The sequence below is a fragment of the Ambystoma mexicanum genome, chromosome 9 (genome assembly GCF_040938575.1).
Source record: "Ambystoma mexicanum isolate Mex_15411 chromosome 9, UKY_AmexF1_1, whole genome shotgun sequence".
Lineage (NCBI taxonomy): Eukaryota > Metazoa > Chordata > Amphibia > Caudata > Ambystomatidae > Ambystoma > Ambystoma mexicanum.
In genome coordinates this window covers 1,537,880,354-1,537,904,932 of record NC_090931.1, presented here as the reverse complement: position 1 = coordinate 1,537,904,932, position 24,579 = coordinate 1,537,880,354, and the positions used below count along the sequence as shown (strand labels likewise).

Sequence of the window (24,579 nt, the reverse complement as noted above, 5' to 3'; positions counted from 1 at the left end):
CCATGCTGCAGGATCCCGGCCTCCTTGAGGCCTGAAAGGAACTACTTTACCTGTGGGACTAATTTACCATCCGGGCGTGGTCGGGGAAGGATGCATACCTGGAACTTCTTCCAAGGCTATTTAAACCCCACCCGAACAGCCACACGTGCTTCGTGCCTGCCAGCATCCTGGATCACCTGCAAAGGAAGAGAAGAAGGGAACAGAAGAAGGAAAAGTCCTTACCTGCTAAATCCGCATCCTCGGAGACATCTCGCCGACAATCCTGAAAAGGAAGACTTTTATTTAAAAGCTCATCGCGTCGATCGCTGCAGCGCCGCATTCCAATCACCTTTACAGGGCGCCTCCATGTTCAGCAACGATCATCCGGATTCGCAGTCACGCCCCAGCGCCTAGGGAAAAAAAGACCAGAACAAAGGGTGAGAGAGAGAAGGGAATAAGGAAAGCTAAATCTCCATGTTAAGACTTACCTGTTGATTCATTCCCTCTTCATTTCGGGTCCGTGCCGCATCCTGGCATTTCCGGACCCCGGCCCCTAAGGGGAAAAAGAGACATCAGCGTTAATGAGCGAATGAAAAGACATTACCAAAAAAAAGCTCATTAAAGACTTACCTGATTTCTACAAGGATTTCACCTCTCATCTCGGGTCGGTGCCTGTTCCGCGGCATTCCGTACCCCGGCCCCTATGGGGGAAAAAGACACTAGCATTAGTACATTAATGCATGGACACAAGGGGAACCTCTTATCAAAAAACTTACCTGGAAGCCAAGCAAGTTTGGTTCTCACCAATCCGAAAATCCAGTGAAACAACTGGATACCAACGCGCCCCTGCATCAGAAGCAGGATGGAGAGCTCGTCCTTCCAGACCCTAAGGTGAGACGCTACGAGGAATCACAGAAGGGTTTTGAGGAGGGTGAGAGGGGAAAGTGGGAGGCTGATTGCATTACCCCGCAGACAGTTAATCCCCTATTTTCGCCTACAGAAGGATACTTCTGCGAGCCAGACAAGCCAGATTTGGTGGCCCGGTCCAGTCCGTCTTCCGAACCCTGCGCATCACCTTAGAAGAGGTCACAGCAGCGCGAACCAGGCCAGCGCCTCCGTGGGAGTCAGGTGAGCGTTACAGGTACAGAGAGGTATGGGTGGATTTGGATGGAGATGGTGGAATCTACATGACATGTACACCAGATGAATATGCAAGGAGAGGGAATAGCCTAAGAAGCGTATGCAGGGCATTGATGCCAATAAAGGGTACCCCAGCATGGGACGAAGCAGTTGCAGAAGCTGAGTACTACCGAAGGGAGAGTGAAAAGAATAAAAAATAAATATTCGTTACTTTCGATGTAACGAAAGGGGGGAATGTGAGGGAGCGAGGGGCCAGTAGGCCCCTCGTAACCTCCACTTCTCAGTAAAAAAACTCAGCCCAAGTGCCTCCAGTAGTGGGTACGCCCCTTGCCCTTATGCAATGTTAACTTTGGGTGAAGAAAGTAAGTTTTTTACTTCCACCTCAAACAATACAACAGCAACCAGTCACAGGTCCAGGGGAAGGCGTGGAAGCGGTGGATCCAGGCAATCCAGACGCATTAGACGATTTCAGAAGAATGACACGAGCTGCAGCAAGAGACGCAGCGAAGAAGACCAAGTAGACAATCTAGTTCTCAACTTATCTGATCGACATTTAAATTTAGATGAGATTTCCTTACTCAATAAAGGCTTTTCTTTTGCCCCGACCACCAATTTCAAGACCACAGATGTCCATATAGATTTGTTTAAATTTGTTAGAAAACTCAAGAAATGGTTTGCAACTCAAGTAACAAACACATACCGACATAAAGAAACTCCTATTATGCCAAGTGAACTTACAATTGAAGATCTCAATTATATTCCTTTACTCAGATCATTGGAAGAGAATTTGGAAAGACCAATACATGAAACACTACACGAACTACGGATTCAACAAAGTAGCCTTGCACCTAAAGATATAAGACACAAATCTTAGTTCCCACCCCAACTCATGCCAGACAACTTGATTGATGTGTTTTACAAAACAACGACGAAGGATCTCAATGAAGCATTTGATATGACTAAGTCAAAGAAACTGTCCAAAATCAAATACAAATCTGATAATTTATCAATAACAGAAAGACAGGCTCTTCAGAAATTGCAACAAGACTCTACAATAGCGATTAAACCAGCTGATAAAGGCGGCAAAATTGTGGTGATGAACCATGAAGATTATTTAACAATGGCCTATAATCATCTGCAGACACCTTTATGCCATGACAAATTAATATCTAATCCCAAAACATCAATCACTGAAGAACTATTCGGAGCAATTACATGCTGGCACCGCCAAGGTCTTTTATCAGATGAGGAGAAACAAGCGTAAGAAATTAGAAACCCCACACTACCAACTATTTACTTTTTACCGAAGGTTCATAAACCGTTTGAATTAATACCAGAAGGACGACCCATCCTGAGTGGGATAGGTTGGGCAACCGTTAATATAGCTGAATATATTGACAATATTCTCAGACCTAAGGTTAACCTAACCAAGTCATTTCTGAAGGATACTACAGCAATCCTCCAAAAACTCATGAATGTGAAATGGCAACCAGGATACATCCTAGCAACATGGGATGTCAAAGCGCTCTATACTTCCATTAGGCACGACACAGCTTTGGATGCAATAGACTACGCCTTCTCACAAGATACAGCGTCTAGCTATCAATCAATTCAGATGCTCAAAGAAATGTTACTCCTGACTTTGAAGAATAATGTTTTTCTGTTTAACAAAGAGTTTTATAGACAGACCTGTGGTGTAGCTATGGGAGTCAAATATGCACCTGCACTTGCCAATTTGGTTATGGCTATGTACGAGGATCAACACTTTTATTCAGACCCTAACTACGCAGAGAATGTTCTTCTATGGAACCGATATATTGATGATGTTTTCCTCATCTGGAAAGACAATGACGACTTACTGCAAGTATTTCAACAACGTGAAAATATAAACAATTTAGGAATACAATTTACTGGAACTTACAGTGCCTCAGAGGTGAACTTTCTAGACCTAAGAATATATATAGAAGATAATGTTCTTCTTACTAAAACATATAGAAAACCAACTGAGGCCAACTCGACTATTTGCGACAAGTTGTCATTCTAATTCTGTTATCAAAAACATCCCCAAAGGGGAATTCATAAGAGCCCGAAAGAAACTGTGTGGCGAAAGGAGCCTTTGATAAGGAATGCAAATTACTGATAACACGTTTTCTTGCCAGAGGATATGCCTCAAAAAATATTGTTAAGGCCCGGAATCAAGCGAAAAAAGCTCAAAAGAGAGAACATAATGATCTCGAATAGACAAAACCTAAGTAAGCCAGACTGCATCAGATTCATTACAACTTATTGTGCCAATAACTCTGTAATAAGAAAGATTCTTTAAAAAAATTGGGAACTCTTAAAAATGGATCCACACATTCAAGATTGGATTGAAGATAACCCCTCAATAACATTTAAGAGAGCACAAACTTTGAAAAATCTTCTGAGTCCTTCTTTTTTACCAGAGGTCAAACCTACAGGACAAACATCATGGTTACCCCAATTGCCTGTTGGTTTTTGTAAATGCAGTACATGCTCAATGTGTCAATATGCTATGGAAAACACTGAAGTATTTGAGGACGCCTTTGGCACAAAACATAGGATTTCCAACTTTATCAATTGTAAAACTAAATTTGTGATATATGGAATTATCTGCCAATGCAAGAAACTGTACATTGGGAGTACGATCAGAGAATTGAGAATCAGAATCCGTGAACACTTATCCAGCATTGGAAGCCAAAACTCCAACTTACCTTTGGCAGCACATTGGCAACTGCAACACCAACTCAGCAACAAGCAAGACATTACATTTCTAGGTCTCAAAAAGATTACACTTGGTCCAAGAGGAGGAGATCAAGTAAAGCGACTAAAACAAGAAGAAGCCAAATTAATATACAAATTCCGTACAGTAGATAGAGGCCTGAACACAGACAATGAGATGTCCTCCTTTCTTTGAACACAAACTGATACGTATAAGACCTAGATCAGATATGAACCACTTGCCAACCAATATTCTAATCTTACTTTACTCCGCAGATGGATAGTAGAGACTAATATGACACAAACAATAACTGTATACGATTAATGGTGTGATTTTCTTGTTCATAACAATTGTTTCTATATGACATAAGGTTTTGCATAATCACTTTGAAGTGTACGAGAATATTTCAGTGATTAGAAGAATTACAGGACTTTAACTATTTCGTATGCTGTTCCAGCCCGGACATTAATTTGCTTATAAGATTGGGTTCATAGTATTTGGGACACATGATTTGGGACAATATTAGTGTTTCTGTGAAGTTCTTTGTGTGATGATAAAATAGGCAACGGTTGTCCATTTAGAATTTATCCCTGAGCTTTATTGATGCATTCACGAACATTTGGTAGTATGTATCCTTGACACTAAAAGATGGCGCCCATGTTTTTCTGTAATGCATGACTCTCGTGGTTGCGTTGACAACCAAAATTAACCACCTCTTAAGCGGCCATTTTGGGTCCTTTCCGCGAACAGATTCGTACGGAGCTGTCAACTTATACTCTGCAAAGGTAAGCTGAAGCTTGTAGCGCACGTCTAGCCAATACAAACCGCCCGTAAATACAATGACATTCGAAGCGACTAGATTAAGCATTCCTGGCATTCCAAATCGCTTGTAACGTAAGGAGATTCGAAGTGACTAGAGAAAACTGTATGCTATCAGTCAAAACAAATGTGCACTCCGCATACAGCTCGCGGCTAGCAGATAACTCAATACCGGAGCAATATGCTTTGAAGCTTGTAGCACACGCCCTGCCAATACAAACCGCCCGCAAATACAATGAGATTCGAAGCCACTTGATAAAGTATACCTGGTGTCTCAAATCGCTCGTAACGTAAGGAGATTCAAGCAAGCGCATCTATATTCCTGGAACCCAGGTTATGATTTTGTATGTTACTAGTGAGAACACACGCGCATTACGTATGTAGCTCGCGGCTAGTCGATAATCTAATATCGAAGCATCATGCTTTGAAACCATTATAAGGCTACTTCTCCATTGACTACAACTCGGCTTTTATAGTGTGATTTACATATCAAGCATATACTTAAATACACATTAACTTGACAGGCAGGGATTTATCCCAAGGACTTCTTTTTTCAAGCTGAAAAGCAGCGTTCCACATTAAGGAATCTATTAAATTGGGTAAGACTATTATTTGAATCAAAAGCAACCGTGTCTGTTAACTAATATTTACCCACATATCCTAAGACAAATTAATTTACAGCTTTCTCTTTTTTCTTTCTCTTTTCTTTTTTCTTGTGGTTTTTGTTCTCCATTGTCCCATCCTATCCCGTTTGTGTTTCCTGCACGCTCCCATTTCTTTTTATGATGGATTTATTATTATCTTTGATGGGTACATTGTTGATCCCATGAATCCACCCCTATACCCCTCCCTTCATGTCTGTGGTACATCTGACACATACAACAAATATATATATATATATTTTTTTTCATTAACTGTGACCAATTACAACTGTATGTTTTCAATTTTTCTCATATGCAAGCCCTGATTTGAAAAAGGTGGCGCAGTCCGTTGAAACACATGTAATCATATAGGGCACCTATGCTCATCACTGACGGCACTAATGCTTACTAAATACAGAAGCAGTTTTCTAAACATTCCAATTGAGTGGATTTCTTCTTTCTTTTTTTCTTATTATTGGCGCATGATTGAAAAGAGTGCAACTACGTTTTCCCTTAACTTTGGGTGACATTCGCATAGATGGGACCACTGAGCAGGACACAGGGCATCCATTTTAGTACCCCCTTTCGACTCCATCTTGGTAACCAGGCCTCACTGCGATAGTACGAAACGCTTCTCTCCCTCTCATTTCTGCACTCAGGCACACCGAGCATATGGCCCCCACCCTCGTCCTCACTCTGACTGGATAACTCTGCAGCTCCATTCTCACGCTGAAGCCGGAGGTAATTGCAACAACTAATGAATGTAACACATCACTCTTCCTCTGAGATCACTGTCCTGCATGTGAACCAGCATGAACTAAGGCCATAACTCGTCCATCATCACAAATGTGTCTTTACCCCCACACCCTCGCCAGTGGAAACTTACTGCCATTTCGACCCCGTGTCCCTGCAAGATATTCCTTACATGTGCCAGACCACTGACCATGCCATGATGCCCACCCCGCAGACTCCCAACTAACACTAGACCCCTGCTGCAGTATATCGTACCCAGTACTAACAAATGCCACATACCTGAGATTCTTGTAAACATAAACCTACACTCTGGTCATTGTATTATAGTGGTCAAGACCCTTAACCTGTGACTTGGATAATCTAAATGTTTTAGATGATATAGATACCTGAATGACTTTTATAGAGACAGGATAAACTACCGAGAGTGTTTTGAATTACTAGTAATTAGTGCATGCATTATAGAGAATGAGTTATGTTAGCTTAGATAGTGACCACCATGTATCACCATGCCCTGACCTTCAACCATCTGGAGCACAGATGGCTGACGTTCATCCTCTCGCCAACCGAGCAACCAACCAGGAGGACGAGATGATGCCCACACCTAAAGCACCACCTCAGCTGACCAATCCGGGTCCAACGTAGTATCATATGTTAGACGCCTCATGCAAACCTATATAATGTATTGTAACATAACTTTGTCAGAGCGCTCTCAGAGATCTAGATAAACTTTTCCTTGAACTCTCGCAGCCTGCTCTCTTTGCCTTATTCCCTGTCCGGGGAGTGTTTGTTTTATTTTCTTGCACGTATAAGACAGGGAGGGCACAAACACTTCCCAATGCACAACAAAGGAAGTGGGTGCGATGCTGGAAATGCATCGGAGGGACAGGGTCTCTGTATCCTTGTCCTTTACTACTTTTTATCGTATGTTCTGTCGTGTTTTCCACGCAGGAGTTCGTATGGGACTCCTGGTGGTGCAGCTCTCTCTCTTTTGGTTTGGTGAACAGACCCATGGGATACCCTTATGGCACCCATGGGTAGGAGTACAACCCTGTGCCCCTAGTGTATGTTTTGGGCACTTATGTGTGACCCACAGAGCAGGGTACGGGCTGGTGGCAGCTCCGTGCTGAAATGACTGGTGCCCTGAGCGTCCTCCATTTTGGGATGCTCAGGCCCTGTCATTGGAATCCTGATGGAGACAAAATGGTCCCCATGGCCTCTTGCCTTCCATCACCTATTACCTTGATCTTCCTGAAGTCCCAGGAAGCCCTGCCTCTGTCCCTTCCCCCTGACTGGCTGTTGGGTAGAAGTTCTGTATATGGTAGTGTGGGGAAGTGCCGATCAGACTGGCTGGAGCCTTCTCAATGACCGTATGTTGTGGGTACGCCTGTGGGTGGGACCTGGGTGAATAGAGTGTGTGACGAATATGCATTCTATGTTGTGGGTGTCTAGTATCTGGTGTTTCACACAATGGTTGAGACAGCCCTGCCCGAAACCGGTATGAATGCAGCTTGGAGTGTTGAATGGCTGGGTCTTGTCCCAATACACATAACTTGTTGTGAGTGTCTGGAGAGAAGTGAATGGCCTGAATGCACCGTGTGCCTGAATGGCTGCCTGCCTGCATGAATTACCTTAGTCGTGATTGGATGCTTGAGTTTGACCCAGCGGAATGAATGGGAGATCAACAGTATATCTGGGGATCTGTCACTGCTAGGAATCGTGTTCAGAAGCTGAAGTCCACTACGACGAGTAACTGAAGCTTGATCTTGAAGCCCTGCTGGACGAGAAGAATTGCTGTCGCTCTCCTCCGCAATCTGAAAGCTGCTGTGCCCCAAGGACTGACCCAGAGAGGACCTGGTAAGGCGCCCTCTTCCCGAGCTATGAGGGATCATCGTGCACAGCTGATCTTTGCCTAAGCTCCCTGGTAGACAGACCTTCGACAGGCTGCCGACCCGATACGGGGATTGCTGCGGAACTCCAGGGAGAAGCGCCCGGACTGTTGTCCACCACTGTCGCCGACCGCCGTCGCCGACTGGAGCCGCCGTGCTCCTGTTGCCTAAGAACTTCATTGATCCAAGGACGCTCTCATCCGCATTGTCGCTGCTGTATCCTGCTGGAGAAGGCCTGACCGTCGACACGCCGAGGAGCATCCACCGGTGGGTTTCCGGCCACTCAAAGACCACAGACACGCCGACGACTCAACACCCTTGCTGGGCCACAGTTCTTCAACTCATTGCTGTCCAGAACTATTGACCTCAATGTGCCTCGCACGCCTCTTCCTTGCAGGACGTTTATGCATACTGTCAACGAGCACCGCTAGGAACGACACGGCCACTTCACAGTCATAGCTCGACCTGTTCTCCGACGCGGAACACTACAACGCCAAGGTACTTTGGGGTTGCAGAACTATTGGAAAGTCTAGTGTGAACAATATATGGACTGGGCTTGTATCTTTCTTCTACAGGTTGCCCAGGAGGGGGGGGCGGGATCTCCACACAGAACTGTGTCTAGTGGTACGGGGCCAGTATTCTGCCAAATGCACAACCATCTTGCTTTCCTTCCTCTCTCTACTGCTGGTTTTCTCTTTATTTTGATCTGTGTGTCATTCTGACCGTATGCACTTTAATGAGATCTGATAACGTTAGTGGTACCACTTTAGAATTGTATATATTTACCATTGTTGATTTTCAGAGTACCAAGTGAGTTATCGTGATCGTGTATATGACCTTGAATATTAATTATATAAAGACTGTGTTTTAACCGATACAGTGTGTGGACAATCCTTTGTGGGTGCTTGAGGACTACACTGTACTTAAGAACCAGCTTGCATCACCTCCTGAGAAGCTAGGCCTTGATTGCTCGACCACAACTACCAATATTAGAGATTCTTGGCAGGGGTCTCTGTGTCTCTCCTCTACCAAATAGAGAGCGGAAGTACAGACCCCCCCCTCCGATCTTTACAGTGGGACCATAACAGGAAGTTCACAAATAGAGCAGGCACAGTACTGTGAGAGGTGGTCACGGTGGAAGTGATGCCACTAATCTATTCCAAGGAGGGCCTTTCAACTAAAGAACGGACACAGTGGCACACTACCAGAGCTTGGCTCATCAGGGCAACAAAAAACATCTAAATAAGTGTGGGGCTCTATACCACTGCTCCCCCGCAAAGCAATGTAGCTACTACACTGGTTGGAGAATAGGATGGGAGCCATATGTCACCTTCCAGCTGATACAGAAATGTCCCAGGCACAGGAGTGGCCTTCATCAAGCACACGCCACACTAGAGGTGTGCAGCTTCCTCTGTGATGCGGGCATGCTACACCATGCCTCAGGCAGCGGCCCATTGGGAAAGACGATTACAGGTAATGGCCCAGGCAGGCTGGGACCACTCACACTCCTTGTCTCGATCCACAGCAGCTCCACAGTTCACCAGCCTGCGCAGTAAGCCACACCAGCATCACCCAGACATGAATGTGCCAGGCATTTGCTCCTGTGCCACAGTTCAATGGGGCAGCTAGCCTTTAAGCAAATCACCTCAGGCACCTCCAAACCTCACGGCCCTACGGTATGGAGCCATAAACATGTTTTGCCACAGGATCAAGAAGGGTTCTACCTGCGGCTATATGTAGTTCATTGAGGCACTGCCATCGTGCTCGGGCTCATGAATGCCCCCCCATGTGGGGGGGGGAGGGCGACTTGTGATCTTTTTTTAATTTGAACAGCACAGACACCATACCTCCTACTTCAGCTGGGCTGGGGAAGTCTCGCTTTCTTCCGCAGGCTTCTGTGTCTGGAGGGTGGGCCAGGTGTATGTTTTCCTCTGCTTTTACGCTGAATGACTCTTCGGGATCGATAATCATGTCACCTGTTGTAGAAAGTAAACCTCCATGAGTTCCACCCTATTGATGGGAATACACAGTTAATCATTAGCCCGACTTCCCCCCAGTTCTGGCTGAATACTTGCAATGTTAACACAAATAAAGACTTGGCAGAGCTGAACACTGCAGAAAAATATATTCACCCATTCCCCTCTCCTGCAATCTTTATGAACTGATATTTCGACTGGTAAAGCTCAACCTAATCATACGTCATCCATCACTGTTGCTCTAAACAACTCCTCCATTGATGATTTTAGTATTTATTTATTTTTTTATTTTATTGTGTGTATAGTTATTAAACTTTAACACAAATTCAAATATAAACATATACAGAAAAAGAAAGGAGGAAGAAGAGAACAACAATGAAATAACATTTAAAAATATCACAAAAACATGCTTATTACATTAAAAATACAAATTAAAAAATACATCAAACCTTGCAATAAAGGAGAAAGACCGGTATCTAAGCAGAATTGAGGGCAAAAACGTATATATCAAGCCCCTGAACAGTATTCCGCTATAACCATCCAAACATATGTATACTATGCATTCAGTGACAAGGAGATCTAATGGCATTCGACTTGGGATAACAGCTTTAACAGCTGACATCATAGCATCACACTGACATTTCAAGATCAACTGTTTCACATCCTCTTCAAATTTACGCAGATATTCGTTAACATTCTTCCAAATCTGGGTAATGGCGGTGATTAGCCCTTTATTATACCTGGAGAGGCATCTTAGCCAGAATGTTACACTAGCCGTATAACTCCTCTTCAAACTCAAATTTAGCAAAGTATTTATTATATATCGGTCTCATTTTAGGACAGCATGCGAGTACATGTCTAGCCGATTCCAACGTAGTACCATCCAGACATAAGTTTACATGTCCTCTTCTCAACCGGCATACCAGTCCATGCTCCCTCCCCTTGTTTCTAGAATATTCAAACGGTTGAACCTAAGAGAATATTCTGCATGTCGCAGAGGGAATTGTGCGAACGGACCGCAACCCAAAGTGTGCATGGACAAAAAGTCCTAATAATGCTACCACCAAACGTTCAAACCTTTTATTATAGGTGAGTATATATATATATATATATATATATATATATATATATATATATATATATATATAAAGACTGCAGGGGCTGCAGGGGTGTCCCCCGCAACACCCCGCTCACTATAATATACCTGGAAAAAAAAACCTGCTTTACAGTATAGTGAGCAAGGGAAACCCCTGCAGCCCCGTAAAAAAAAAAAAAAAAAAAAACGAACCATGCGGCGCCGGTTCCCGATCACGGGTATGTTTATGTTGGGGGTGTGGGTGGGGCTGTGTTGAGGGGGTAGGTGGGGGATGTGTTGTGGGTGTGGGTATGTAGGTGTTGTGTGCGTGTGTTCGCATGGGAAATGAGCGAACCTTTGGGGGTTCCCACATTTCTCATGCAAACTTTCCGGCCGTGGGAAAATCAGCCACGGTCGGATCACGAAGATCCTCACAGGAGACGGCAGCAATTTTAGGTACCTTTGCCGTTTTTTATACTCAAAAGGCATCATAGCAAAGGAGCTTAATGATCTCATATTAGCCACCTTATCGTGGCTGACAGCCCAGTCCCACTTCTCTATGGAATCCTTAAGAGATTTTACCAGTGCTCCTTCCCCATAGTCCCATTTTGGAGTCCACCCTATCTTGTCCAGAAATAATAAGATTTTTTCTTGAAATTTGTTAAAATCTTCCATTTTACATCCCTCCAAACCTTCCCGGAGCATAGACAAAATGGTATCAGGTCGAGCAAATATAATCTTAACATAAACAGTGTAGCTCGATTTAATTTGATGCGTGCAGATAGGGAAATAAGTCCCAGTTCTAGATGAACTGTCTGAACCAGGGTATACTTCGTGAGCCCCAATAGTCTTCTCCATATAGTGCCCTCAGCGACATCTGCCCAGTCTAACCAGTCTGAATATGATGTCTCCAAGGCATATAGGAATATGGCTTTAGGTTTCGGTTTATAGATTGTAATAATGCCAAGAAGACTGTACCCAGCCGTTTTCTTGGAAAAGGACATTACTGCGGTTAGAGTGGACATTACTTTTACTCTTTTACTTTGTTGAACCATATGATTATTTTTTTTCTTTTCTCCACATACCTCATTGCCCTAGGTATTTGCAACACTTTACTTTTTTTTTTATCTTACCCAACGGGCAGGAGATACATGACCTTTGCAACATTTACGGCCAACAGCCATAAATTGAGTTCTAGACAGCTTAATTTTTAGACCATTATTTGCGGAATAATCACAGGTGGCCCCAGCACTATTACATATGCCAATATTGGTATTATCAAAGTCAATAATATCATCTGCATAACTGATCCATCCAATCTTACATGTTCCTAATCTAGGGAAAGCACTCATAAAATGAAACTTAGCTCAATCTGGGCTGTCAATAGGGATAACAAGCTCATGCTTTCCACCATTGCTAATAGATTTGAAGCTAGCCCAAAATGTCTTGGTATCTCCATCAATCAGCAGCCGCAACATATGTTGCCAATTGATGTTATTATCAGAGACCAAGTAGCGTCTGACCCAATTTCTGTGATTGTTCTTAATCCGGCGTTTAGCCGTATGTAGACAATCAGGACTGAGACCACCACAATCACATATTCTGAGATCTCTACGCATCCTAATTTTCATACCACGTATAACCTTGTCATATGGCCTCTGCTTATCATGTCCATACTTATGCGGTCGTAACTTTCCACCTATAGGCATCATGTTGTGCATGCGTGAGGATATCCAACACACGATTTCTTCAGCTGATCATGTAGCCAGATATTCTACTTGTAGTCCTTGACTCCATACTCTTTCCTTTGCAGGATTAGCATCCAACCATACTAATCTGTTACCTCTACTGGTGTTGTCTACATCCCCAATTCTATCCAAGTGCAGCAATTTCGTGTCCCACGTGATGGTGCAGACCAGCACGGCATGATCACTAAATGAGTTTGCCAATAGTTGAAAATGATACAGATGGTCAAACAGCTTATCATATAGACAGATTTAGACAAGCGTCGGTGAGTAAAGGCTGTTAGTCCATGTCGAAACAGTTTTAGACATGTCCCACCTGAACCCATTAGCCACCTGAAGTTCCATATCCATTATGAAAGGTTTCCACCTTTCTGCCTTTCTGATGTCCACCTCTTTTGTAGTGTTTATATTATCAGACAGTACAACATTGGAATTCTAATCACCTCCCATGATGATATTCATCTCAGCCCCAGATGAATATTTGCCAATTAAACATTCATACATGTCCAGTTGGATAGCAACAGTATGGTCATCGCCCGGGGGACCATATATATTGACCAACATGATTTTACTATCATCATTCACTCGAACGTCAACAATTAGTATATTTGGATTATTCATCACTTGTATTCATTCAGTAGAGTCAAAGGCATTTGATACCAATATAATTAGCCCACCGTAGGGTCTGCCCTTTTCTCCTCTTTTGGCATAGTTATGGTAAGCAGTATAGCCGTCAAACTCCACTGCTTGCATCAGCCAAGTCCCCTGTAAAAAAATGATCTGAGCTTTATTAAAACTAGTATAGGAGCCCGATTCCGCCAAAAGATGGCGATGCCCTCGGGTACTCCATGACACTATGGTAAGTTTAGCTCACTTGCCATTGTTGATAGGTGGCAGAAAGGAACACAACTATTCCCAATGAGATTTCACCTCTGCATCACCATCCATAGGTATCTTTCCTAAGTCCCTCAGTTCAACTTGATCATACTTTTCCATTATTTTATTCATCCCAGCTACACCATCATTTTCACACCAAACATCCAGCACATATCCACTCCTTTTCAATTCATCATTACAAATCCTAATAAGGCATACCACTGCTTCAGAAAAACAGTGTACCCTAGTTATATTTCCAGGACATTGTTCTACAAACTTGAAATCCCCGCTTTTTATAGTCTTCAACGCCAGCTGAGAGAGTTGAAGATTTCCAAAAGCTTGCTTCTGTTAATAGGCTTTCTGTTTTTCCTAGCCAGTGCTGAGATAGTGAACTGTCTGTTGGGAACATATCTATTTTTTTTCCTGCCATAATTATTACCCTCCAGCAATCTCTTAGGCTTGCTCATGGACATATTATGTACCTCCTGATTCAGAGTTCTAAACTTCACTTTGGAGTTCTTTTTAGGTACATGAACTTCAACAGACTCAATACTGCTCTCAGGCATGCAGTCTGTTGTATCCAGCGAGCTAGTGCTGGATACCACAGATAGGTTTACCACATCAGGCAGTATGGTAACATTCTTAACCTTGAGACTATTCCTAGATGTAGGGAGTCATGTTGTCAAATTACTCGTTTTGAGGGCAAGCCTTTTAGATTTTCTGGTGCCCCTCTTTCTTCCTCTTTTGGAAAGAGGTTGTTTCATTATATGTTAACTTTTTTCCTTATTTACACCGTAGACCTCCACTATAGGCTTAGTAGATTTGGGAAGTAGTTTCTGCTTTCTTCTCCTCTCTCTTTTTGACAGATGGCATCTATCCATACTCGCACAATAACTCCCAGCCATAATCTCCACCAATGTGGACTCTGGAATTGCGCAGCAGTGGTGAGAAGTGTGGGGATAAGGATTCTTTACTCATTTTTCAGGCACTGCGACTCCAGGTGGGGGTGGCGGTGTGTGCACTGGTGAGACTTAGAAGGAGAGAAGGTGAAGGAAAGTATGTGATGATCAGATCATGGACAAGAAGTGTTGTCTGAGAAGTGTTAAGATCAGCTACCCAGTCCCCTTGAAGCAATGTCGATCTAAACAGTAATGTTTTATGAATGTGTGCATAGAGGACCAAGTGGCTGCTGCATAGATATCCTGCACCAGGACACCCCTCTGATCACGTACTGGGACACCCCACTGGAGAGCTGCAGAAGTTGCCCGGCCCTTAGTGAAGTGGCTCTTAGCCCATCTGGTGGCTCTTTGCCAGCCAGTCCATAACATTCTCCAATAGCTAAAATCATCCACTTAGATAAAGTTTGTTTTGTTACGGCCAAGCCCAACTTGTGGCCAGTATATCGAATGAAAAGTTGATCATGTTGCCTAAATTTTGCAAGTCTTTAGCTATAAAGGCTTAAAGCCCTTCTTGGATCGAGCCTGTGAAGCCTTTCCTCTTCCTTGCTTGAGTGCGGGGGAGGATAGTAAGCTGGCAGTATTACCCTTTGCGACAGATGTGAGCTGAGACTACTTTAGGCAGGAATGATGGTTTGACTTTGACGATGACCTTATCCTTATGGAATACAGTGTAAGGAGGCTTACAAGAGAGAGGGCTGATGCTAAAGCCACTAGAAGGACTGTTTTTAACGTGAGTAGCCTCGGATGACATGAATGTAATGGCTCGAATGGAATATGTGTGAGAAATTTCAATACCAAATTCAAATCCCAAACAGGGACATGGAAAGGGACTAGAGGGCACACATTAGTGAGACCCTTTAGAAATGGCACAATTAATGGGATCTTGAAATAAGAGTCCTCTTCAGAGAAGCGCTTAAAGATGTAAAGTATCCTTCTATCGTTCCAATCGACAGTGCAGCCTAGAACCAGAGGCGTAGCCAGGATTGTCTACACATGGGGCCTGAATCTAATGTAGTGGGGCCCAGTTCTCAGTTCTCAGAATTGTGAAGCCATCAGGTATTGCCAGGGATAGGGCTTGGTCGGATGCTTGTTGTAACCATGTTTCTGTAGTGGCCAATAAGTCTACATTGTGGGCTATGATCATATCATGGACGTCAAGGGCATGAGCTGGGATAGAGCTGGCATTTATTAGGGCGCCTTGAGGAGGGATGGTGGCCCTCCTAACGTTTGGGGATGGGGTAGGCTGGTAATGTGTTCCTTGGGCCACTTGCATGGTATAGTGCATGGTTGCTTGGAGGAGGGTGCGGATAGGCTCTTGGCTGATGTAAGGTGACGGCACTAGTGATATTCAGGGCACAAGTGTTTTGTGGAAGGTGAAGATGCCAGCGGTGCCAGCGCCTTCATTTTGTTTACTTCTGAGCGGCGTTCAGCACGGCTGATGCCATCCTCCTTTCTGGACTCTGCTCCAAAGCCTTGCACTCTCCTGGATTGAATCTTTCCTCTGGGACATATTCTCGATCATTGCCAAACCCACTTTCCAATCCAGGCCCCACCTGCTCCACCCCCACCTGTGGAGTCCCCAAAGGGTCTCTCCTTCCTCTCCTCTCCTCTTTAGTGCCCCGGTTTGTCCCATGCCCCCTTTCATTCATTCCTTTAGAACCATTTACTGTTGGTATATAATGATGACACCCAAATCCTTCTCAGAATGGATTAGCTCCTGGATCGGCAGTAGCGCCTCTCCTTCGTTGCGCGCCAGATGGACATGACTGAATGTGAGATCCATAACAAGGACATAACAGAAGCTCTAACTATCAAAACTCCAACCACCTCTGGCCCTCTATCGCTTCAACCTACCCTTCCCCTTCAGATTTAGACAAAGGCTTGGGTATCCTCTGTTGTACGCCTAATCAGCATCTGCTGATTCTTCCTAAGCACCTGCAGGAACATCCTTCAGCTCTTCTTCTTCGTGCACGGGCGGCCCATCATCAGTGTTCTCATCTCCTCTGGACTCAATGATGGAAAGACTGCTTCCCTCAGCCTTTTGCCCAAACTGACCCATCAAATGCAACATGTCCAAAATGCAACCGCCCACTTTCTACTTGCCACAGGAAAAGTGATTGCAGCACCATCACCCTTTCCGCCCTCACCGCGCCGGTTGCCAAATGCAAATAATTTAAATCTTTAAATGAAGAAATTAATACCATGAATTCTGTCCACTGCCTCCTGGCTGTCCATGTGACTCGGGCCTTGCTGGTCTTTGTTCCTTAATGAAAAGACGGTCGTGACAATAAGCGGCCCTGGTTATAAGAGAAAACACACATTCATTATTAATCTCATGACGCTTCCATAAGAAAGAGAACCATCCATTTTTTTACCAGCTGGTACATGCTGGATGCCTGAACCTTCGATTGGCTGAATGTCTAAGCACACATTCTTTTTAGGTTCCAGTATAATTTGGCTTCCAAATATCCCATGGCCACATGTTCAAAAAACCAACCTCAGAGATGGCCAAGGAGTGCTAGCCGGTTCCTCCCCTGCATCCCCAGAGATGGCTAAGGAGCGGTAGCCAGCTCTTACCCTGCATCCACTGAATTCATCTTGCAGCAGCTGGGGGCAGACGCTTGCCGGGCAAGTGGCTAAAACGTTGGAATAATCTTCCCGTTCATCTCTCTCTACCTTTCACACATGGGGCCTCATTGCGACCCATGCGGTAACCATGGCGTTGCTGCTGGTATTTTACTGATTCCGCCATGGTGAATGGCGGAATTACCGCCCCATTCCAAGGTTGGCGGGCGGTAATTCCCCATTCACCATTGGCCCATTCCCATTTAAACCCCATAGGGCTCAATGGAAATGGGGAAGGCGGTAGTTACGGTACCGCAAATTGCGGTACCGTAATTACCTCCAAGGTCCCTTTGCAGGTCCAATCCTTAACGGCTGGTAAAACCAGCCGTTAAGGTAGTGACCCGCAAAGGGACCTCGTAATTAGGCGGTAAGGGGTTAACGGCGCCGCCACCTTTTACGGCACCATTAACCCCTTACCGTCTGGGTCGTAATGAGACCCATAGTTTATTACCAGTGCCCAGAGAATATGAGACATATGTGCATTATTTAACAAATCAATCAACCTAACTCCATCGCAGCACGATCATTACTGAAACGTGTTTCCTGCCCTTTATGATGAAGTCACAAGCCTGAGGCTGCGGGATAGGATCGGGATAAGCCTGGGGACCTAGGTCCACGGTCCACTCCTTGATGCAGGCCCACACGTGGTACACGGGCAACCTTCACATCCACCATCTCATCCGTAACCTTCATGTGAGCCACAGAAATGCCCGGACAGCGTAAAGGGAATGCCGAAAGAGAGGAGTAGCGAGTGCTGCTTCTAAAGCATCTCATGGGCCCCGCCGCACACACCCGCCAGAAGAGCAGGATGGGAGTTAGGAGACGAAGTACAGAGGTGCAGGAGCATAATACATGGCGGCTACAAGAATACAGGATACAGCTCGGTCAGAATACATGGTGGCAGCAAGAATACAGGATACAGCTTGGCCAGAATACATGGTGGCAGCAAGAATACAGGATACAGCGTGGCCAGAATACAAGGCGGCTGCAAGAATACAGGATACAGCGTGGCCAGAACTTGCTGAGATTATATATCCCTAGAAGACCACTTTGGTCAGCTAATGATTGCCTCCTGCAAGTAGATCGTTTTAAAAGAGCTGGCGTAAATGGTCGCGTTTTTCATGTCACAGTCAACCTCCTGGCTTTTCGGAAACAGTTGAAGACATTTCTGTTTATTTAGTCCTTGACCTGCCACCTGGCTTAGATGGGGTTCTCCTTTTTCTTCTATGGTGCCTGGACGCTTTCGGGCTTTGGAGCCTTATAAATAACATAACAAAGGAAAAAGGGATTAGGGGAAATCCAGCCTGTCACAAATCCTAAAAGGGGTTTCCCCGCCTCAACAAAACCAAAAAGCATCTTCCATCCTGTGTCCAAAAACGCTAAACTGACACTTCAACGCTAAACTCAATATAATGTGCAACTCAGAATTTATTTAAGCTATACACTTATAGCATGCTTTCAAAGTTCCAAAACATAACGTTCTAAGGTGCAGAAAAGAAAAGGAATACAGTTCCACCAGGAAAGGGGTCTTCCCTTCCCCTAGATTTCTTCTGGTGCTTTGAATGTCACTTTCTCATAGCTCCAGTTTGTTCAAGGGAGAAGACTCTTCTCTTGAGTCTCCTTTATGCACACAGTTCTGTTGAATGTTTCCTACTCTCACTCTCTGGATCACAGTTATCCTTAAAAGGGGTATGGGTCTTCCCTTGTCCATTGATTGTCACTGTTCCACAATTTCAAGGCAGGGGTTTGACTCCCAAGCTTTCTTAATCCCTTTTCCACCCCTGGTGTACTCTGGTGTACTCTCCTGCCGGGGTATTCCCAACTTTGTTACTTATCCTTACAAGGGGTATGGTATGGTTCTTCCCTTTTTATATTGGTTATCACTATTCCACAATTTCAGGACAGGGGTTTTTACCCCTGACTTTTCTCACTTCTCTTCTTACCCCTGGTTTACACTTCTGCCAGCATATCGCGCTTGGGTACTGGTTCCAGACTCGCACACCGCCTGGTTTATTTTCTTGCTAGGGCTTTTCATGTCCTCTCATGGGTGTGAGTCCCAGACTCACAGTTTGCCTGGTTCACTATCCTGCCAGGGCATTTCCGTTCTCCATACACTCTCTCTTGCATCCAGGAAATAATGCTTTTCAAGTACTGGGTCGCCAATCCTTTCTTAACATGGTTCATACTCATATTAACTATTACATTTCCTTTTATTAGGCTCTCTCGTGCTGTCAATGGTACGTGGCATTCGCCCTGAAGCGCCCCAGTGTCCCATTCGCTCTCACTGGGCTTACCAGTCTTTACTGGCGGCTTCGGCATTCCTTGTGTCTCACCGTTTTTTTTGCTCTTAGCCCGCTGACTTGGGGTGTGTCTTGTTAGCCGTTTGATTCCCGCTTTACCTTCCTCTGCTTTTGGCAGCTCCAGCTGCCTGTGGCAATAATGCAGTAAACGCCTCGGCTCGGGTTCTCTGCACACGGTTCTCGTGAGTCTCTGTGCTATGTCCTGCAGTCTGCTCGCCTCTGGTGTCCCAACCAGCATCAGAAGAAGTTGGATTCAGAAGCAGTTTCCGTCTCTCTCTCACATTCTGTTCAGCTGCGTCAGTTTTAAATGTCCCAGCATTGGTTAACATTTTCCAAAGACTAGAACGCCGCGTTGGATTACCGCTTCTCGTCATCCTCATTACTCCATTTCTCTTCGTCCCAGCACTATACAAAGTGGGGGCGTCTGGGGGGAGGAGATAAATAATGTTCTTGGCCATGAAAACGCAGGAATTCCCCACCTTCATCACAATAAGCCATACAGGAATGTTGCAGACACACACAAGTCATTCAGAATTACAGCTCAAGGATCATTCAGATTCAGTATTCTTCTTTCTGCCTGGGGTTTGTCCTCCCATACGTTGTCCTGCCACAGACAGCCACCCCCAGGGTAGCTTCTGACTTTCCCTGGACACCCAAGAGAAGCTTCCCAGGGCTTCTACCTTTCTCCTTGGCTTTTTAACAACTATCTTGCCCCGCTTGCACACATCATTTCACCTTCTCCCCAAACTTCCAGTGTTAATCAGTTGACACACAACTCATCTTCAAACTTCCCACTGATCCTCTTCTCCCTTCATCTATCATCCCTGACTGTCCAGTCCTGGGGTACTTCCAATGATCTCTGCCTTAATGTCAGCAAGACTGAGATCCCTCTTATCGGATGTCATGCTGCCTCTTTCTCTCCCTCACTCTGGCCATCCTCCCTGGGCTCTCACACAAACCTTGGCGTCATCTTTGACTCCTCTCTCTCCTTCATCCCTCACATTCAGGACCTTTCCAAGAAGTTACACTTTCAACTCCACCTCCTCAAATGAATTCTTCCTTTTCTTACTTTCCCCCAGGAGATCAATGTCTCTAGACCCCTGGGTCTCTCAAGGCTAGACTATTGCAATAGCCTTTTCCTTAATCTACCCTGTTCCTCTCTACGGCCCCTCCAGCTAATCCAAAATAGGGCTGCAAGACTTATCCTTGGCCTCAAGCCCAGGGACTGCATCTCTCCAGCACTAAAAACTCTCCACTGGCTTCCGATAGCTGCAAGGATCAAATGCAAATCCCTCTGTGTCAAAGGTACACAGTGCCCTTCTGCATCAATAGCCAAGGCAGGGAGGAGTGATTGCTGCTGTGGTACTGTCCTTGGCTCCAACATCAAAGCAGCGTCAGTAAAGTCAGCACAGTAGGTGAATCGCGGAAACTGATAGCAGACCAGTCTGTGTTAGAACCAAGGTTGTGAGCTGCAACATTGTATGAAGGAAACTGCAAAGAACAGAGTGTGAGGTGTATGTGATGAAGGACGCGAACATACTTGAAGATCCAAGGAGTGACTGAACTTTTGAAATCAAGATAGATACCATATGCAGAGTGGGCCGGCACCACGTGGGTGCTCATTCGAAGGTCTCTATTAGGTATCCAACTGATAGGGTAAAATTGTTGAACTGTGAAATCGAAGTGGTCCTGCAACGGATCAAGCTAAATCCTGTGCACATTTGAAGGTCTTCGATAAGCTAATACAAACCGAAATTGGTCTGAGCCCGGCTGAGGGAGACTAGTTGTGCAAAAGGGATCTGAGCACGGCTGTGGGGCATCCGGGGTGAACCGTGAGTCACACAAGAAAAGATATTCTATAAGCATTGCTGAAATTGGTCCGAGCCCGGCTGAGGGAGACTAGTTTTGTAAAAGGGATCCGAGACCGGCTGAGGGGGATCCAGGGTGAACCATGAGTCACACGAGAAAAGATATTCTATAAGCATTGCTGAAATTGGTCCGAGCCCGGCTGAGGGAGACTAGTTTTGTAAAAGGGATCTGAGCCCAGCTGAGGGGGATCCAGGGTGAAGAGTGACTCACCAGACTTTAGTATTTTTAAAGGAACTTTTCATTTGTTTTAGTACACCAGGCCCTCTGAATCAAGAGACTTTGATAACGTAAGAGACTTGGGCACAGAAGGCTCTGTTGGTAATGGAACTGTGTCCTGTGCCGAAGAAGCCAGAGAGTGTGCTATGCTCGAGTGAACTGCCTTATCCCATGCTAAAAACGTAGGGAAGGGAGGCCAACGGCCTGAACATCCTGATTTATCATTATGTGAACTCTTTATTTTTCATGAACATTATACCACATTATTTGTAATTAGCCATAAGGATTGACAATAGGTTTTTTAGTGTAGGCCTTTTTATTTTGACGAGACTCCACTAGGACTGCATTATTATTATTTGATGGTTGTAGCTTGCTCCCACCTATAGATTCAGGATTAGATAGGCATTTATCACACCTTTGTCAAATTTCAATAAACGCCCTTGAACAAATCCACGTGATCCGACCGCGCTTGAATTTACTGCAGCCGGAATGTTCGCATGAGAAAGGTGCGAACTACCAAAAGTTCACATCTTTCTCATGCGAACATACGTACATACCCACACCCCCACCCCACCCACAACACACACATGCCACACCCCCTACCCACACCCTCCACACACCCCCACCCACACCCCTAACATAAACAAACCCCACTTACCTTCTCTTCATGCTGGGTCCCTACGGCGCCAGTTCCCTTTCACTTCCGTGATCGGAACTGGCGCTGCAGGGTCCTTTTCTTTTTTTTTTCTTTTAGGGGGGCTGCAGGGATTTCCCCCACAACCCCTGCTCACTATAGTGTTAAGTATAGTGAGTGGGGTGTTGTGGGAGAAACCCCCGCAGCCCCTGTTTTTTTCTTTTTTTTTCACGGGTGTACTGCAGGGGTGTCCCCCGCAACACCCCGCTCACTATACCACACAGTACCTGCAATGCTAGCACCAAAAGTTCTAACGTTTGGTGCTAGCATTTGTAGAACATTTTGTACATGCGACCGTTTAGATACAGTCTTTTTGTACAAAACCCCCTTGAACTGTGGTCACTTGTGTCTGTTTTACCTTGATACCATACCTTGATACCATGCCTTCCTTTCCAGCTCTGCCTGCCTGCCTATGATTGGTGCAACTGCATTACATCAGCACCAATCAGGCTAGCCGGCAGGCGTATGCCGGCTCGCCTCCAAGGCTCGATCTAAGGCTCCTGGTTGTTTCCTGTTCGGAGACAAGTTCGTGAGGTAAACCCCCCTCCTTTGCCCTGTGCCGTTTATGTGTCTGCCCACCCCCCTACGTTACCCCTGTGCCTCTCTTGCCCCCCCTCTGTTGCCTTGTGCAGCGGTGTGTTCCCCCACTCCCCTCCTTTGCCTCGTGTCGCTCTGTGTCCCCCCCATTGCCTCGTGTCGCTCTGTGTCCCCCCTCCGTTGCCCTGTGCTGCTCTCCTGGTCACCCCATGCCCTTCCTTTGCCCCATGCCGCTTCTTGCCCCCCTCCGTTGCCTTGTGCATCTGCTGTGTCCCCCACCCCCTCCTTTGCCCTGTGCCGTCTGTGTCTCCCCACTCCCCTCCTTTGCCCCGTGTACGTTCTGTGTCCCCCTCCGTTGCCCTGTGCAGCTCTGTATCCCCCCCCACACCTCTCCGTTGCCCTGTGCAGCTCTGTATCCCTCACCCCCTCCATTGCCCTGTGCAGCTGTGTCCCCCCACTCACCCCTCCTTTGTCCCATGCGTCTGTGGCTCCCCACTCCCCTCCTTTGCCCCATGCCGTTCTGTGCCCCCCTCCATTGCCCTATGCAGCTCTGTATCCCCAACCCCCCTCCTTTGTCCCGTGCAGCTCTGTGTTCCCCCCTCCCCCTTCCATTGCTCCTAAAAGCTCTGGTTTCCCCATCCCCCTTTCCGTTGCCCCATTCAGCTAACTGTGCCCCCCCCCCAGCTCCCTCCATTGCCCCTTTCTTCACACTTTCCCCTCCAGCTCCCCACTACCCACTGTTTCGGACTGTGTTCCCACCCCACCCCCCTAGTTGGCCCTGACCTTCTCTTCATCTTCTGTCATTGTCACCCCCCTGCTCAGCTACCTCTCTATGCTGTCTTCTTCTCCCCCGCCCAACCCCCTTCTTTTCTGTCTTTCCCCCCTCCCCTTGTCCCCCACCTCTAGCACTTATGTTTTGCAAATATGTCACCTGACCTGTTTGTTAACCACTTGTCTGTTGCCCCAAACCTTTTTGTTTCCACCATCCCCTTCCCCTCCTGCACTGAATTGTCGTCAGACCTAGTAAAATAGCTTGCTTGTTTGTTTCCTCTCCGTCTCCCTCATGCAAATCCCCCTACCTCCCCCTCCTCCTGTTAACCTTCCGGCACTACCTCAATTGCCACCAGGCATAGTAATGTAGCCACCTGTCTGTCTCATCCTCTTGCCCTCCCCTCCTTACCATTGTCATTTTTCACTTACTCTTTCATATACGTCCTTTGACCTATTTAATGGGAGCTTGTTTGTCAAATCCCCCTTCCTCTTATGTCCCCCCTTCCCTCCCCCCTCCGGCACGATCTGAATTTTCGTCAGACCTAGTAGAATAGTTGCCTGTTCTGTTCTTCTCCTTCCCCCTCCTTCCAATACCACTAACCCCCCACCCTCTACCTGTTAACTTTCGGGTACTACCTCAATTGCCGTCAGGCATAGTAATGTAGCTGCTTGTCTGTCTCACTCTCCCTCCCTCTCCCTCCCTCCCTAACTCTCTCTCTCTCTCTCCCCTTTGTCCTGGCACTTTCACTATCTATAATGTCTGTATAGGCTGTTTATGATAGTTGATTTTAGTTTTTCACATTCTGAATGTATCAAGGACTGTACGAATGTACATTGTTTTACTTCTCCCTTGTTCCCTCCCTTCCTTGAAGCGTTTTGAAACACATTGGGCCTCATTACGAGTCCGGCGGTAACCGCGGCGGTAAAACCACCTGGTTACCGCCGGACTCGTATTACCATTCCGCCTCCGTGATTCCC

At 45.7% G+C, this 24,579-nt stretch overlaps 1 protein-coding gene across 3 annotated transcripts in view; it reads right to left on the bottom strand.

Moving 5' to 3' along the window:
* LOC138489471 (zinc finger protein ZFP2-like) overlaps positions 1-24,579 on the bottom strand; it is a 456,038-nt gene that overhangs the window by 405,683 nt on the left and 25,776 nt on the right. For 2 of the 3 annotated variants that reach the window (XM_069617206.1, XM_069617204.1), the window contains 2 exons: positions 16,791-16,886; positions 9,806-9,934 (listed from right to left, as the gene is read on the bottom strand). In XM_069617206.1, coding sequence (XP_069473307.1) covers positions 9,806-9,934; positions 16,791-16,886 — 225 coding nt within the window. The remainder of the gene's footprint in view (positions 1-9,805; positions 9,935-16,790; positions 16,887-24,579) is intronic. The other variant, XM_069617207.1, reaches the window with a different exon arrangement.